Source organism: Halyomorpha halys, unplaced genomic scaffold (genome assembly GCF_000696795.3).
Source record: "Halyomorpha halys isolate HHAL.00 unplaced genomic scaffold, Hhal_1.1 Scaffold2.1, whole genome shotgun sequence".
Classification (NCBI taxonomy): domain Eukaryota; kingdom Metazoa; phylum Arthropoda; class Insecta; order Hemiptera; family Pentatomidae; genus Halyomorpha; species Halyomorpha halys.
The window spans coordinates 1,146,363-1,148,194 of NW_027111560.1; the positions used below are offsets into that span (position 1 = coordinate 1,146,363).

Consider the following 1,832-nt stretch of genomic DNA (forward strand, 5'->3'; position numbering starts at 1 on the left):
GAAAACATGAACAAGCCTTTTAGGACAAAAATGGCCAAAACTGTCATGTTTTTGTGATTTCTAAGTCACAAATCTGTCATGGCCTACCTTATACGACATGTCAATTGGAAATGTTGAATGTGTCTATTTAAACTGATTCTTTTTAAAAAGGTATTGCTTGGCAATTATTTTTGATTTAATTTATTATAATATTTTTAAAAAATACTTTAATGCTGACATCTTAATAAAGACATAAGAAACGTTACTGATACAATTTAACAAACACTATTAGTATAAGATGTGCTATCTCTGGTCTGTATTTATGTATACTCATCTTTTTCTATCCTGATGATACCTGAATATGTAAATATTGGTTGGTTAATTATTTTCTGCTGTTTTAGGTACTTAACTGCTAGATGCTGAATTCTTTCAATAATATCTCCGACTCTAAAATATTTCACTCAAATAACTTAATTATTAAATTATTTTCGACATCTTTATAAACACCGATAAAATATAAAAACAGATTAATCAAGACACTCTTTGGTCCAAACACACTAAGAAATATTTTTCATTACGAACGCTTCATGAAAACAAATCACACAACATTTAAATATTAGTTAGTCACGCCTCTGATAATTAATCACCTCATCATATTTCTTATCAGCTTCTTCAGCCAGAAATCTGGCTTCTTTCAGCTGATTCTCAAGTGCATCCATACGCTCTTCATCAGCCAAGCTGCGGTTCTCAAGAACCTTTCTCTGCCTGAGATTTTCAGAATAAAATTGAATTTAAACTGTATTTATAAAAAAAAAAAATATAAATCTAACAAGTAAAAACTATGCTGCCGTATAACCCAGATTTTAATAATACCTGAAAAAAAAAAGGAAAAGTTATATTGCTGACTAAATAGAAACATCTAGTTATTTCAACCTGGTTATTCACAATAGTGAATTAAAAAAAATTAAAAGAATATTTAAATGATTAGTCTGTAATTTTTTTCGAGAAGGATTCAGATCATTAATTAATTAAATATTTTGTGAGTTTTTAAAATAAATAAATAACTTGTTGCTTTAAAAAAATATTTATTTTTCCTTATTTAATCTAATTATAATTCAATATTTTCTAATTCTTCTTATACAAAAATAATGAACGAAGAAGACAAATATTGAAAATAATAGCTTGAAAATATAGATAGTGGTATTGGTGGACAAAATAAGGCAGAGTACTCCAGGAATTATCAGAAGACAGTATCGATAAATAAATTTCTTGAATGAAAAGTATTGATACGGATATAGCAATTATCCGACGGAATGTTTTGAAATCACAGATTATCATTAGTTTCATTTTTAATCAATATTTAATTTCTTTGTTAAATATCTTCTATTTTTATGTAAATCAATATCAAGGGATTATATATCTTTTAAACATTATAAAGACTTAAGAGGATTTTAATTTAGTATACAACTTTGAAGTAGTTCGCATTTTTTGAGTTATTAAGGTTCAGAAAAGTTTAAAATACATAATGCAGAATCCAGAATAAAGGAAACATAGACCAAAAATACTGATTAAAACTTAAAAGTTTAAATCTCTGTTCACATAAATTTGTTCAGAACCAGGTGATAACTAAATGTTTCTATCCGTCAATTATTTCCTCTTACCTCTTCATATTTTTTGTCACTTTCTTCAGCAATCAGTTTTGCCTGGGCGAGTTGTGCTTCTAAGCTACCCACCCTGTCGTCTTCCATGTTTGTCCTGTTCTCCAATGCTTTCCGTATCCTTTCATGACATTAAAATGTTAATAAATTGCACACATTAGGAAAAACATTTTTTGTATGGTCACTTATTTCTTT

General features: G+C 27.6%; 1 protein-coding gene across 19 annotated transcripts in view; it reads right to left on the reverse strand.

The window, feature by feature from the left end:
* The window catches only part of Tm1 (tropomyosin 1), a 195,718-nt gene that overhangs the window by 35,613 nt on the left and 158,273 nt on the right, over positions 1-1,832 (reverse strand). For 10 of the 19 annotated variants that reach the window (XM_014417408.3, XM_014417238.2, XM_067049609.1 and 7 more), the window contains one exon: positions 1,641-1,758. In XM_014417408.3, the coding sequence (XP_014272894.1) occupies positions 1,641-1,758 (118 nt within the window). Of the gene's footprint in view, positions 1-626; positions 745-1,640; positions 1,759-1,832 lie in introns of all 19 variants that reach the window. The other 9 variants (XM_067049611.1, XM_067049619.1, XM_014417559.2 and 6 more) reach the window with 1 other exon arrangement.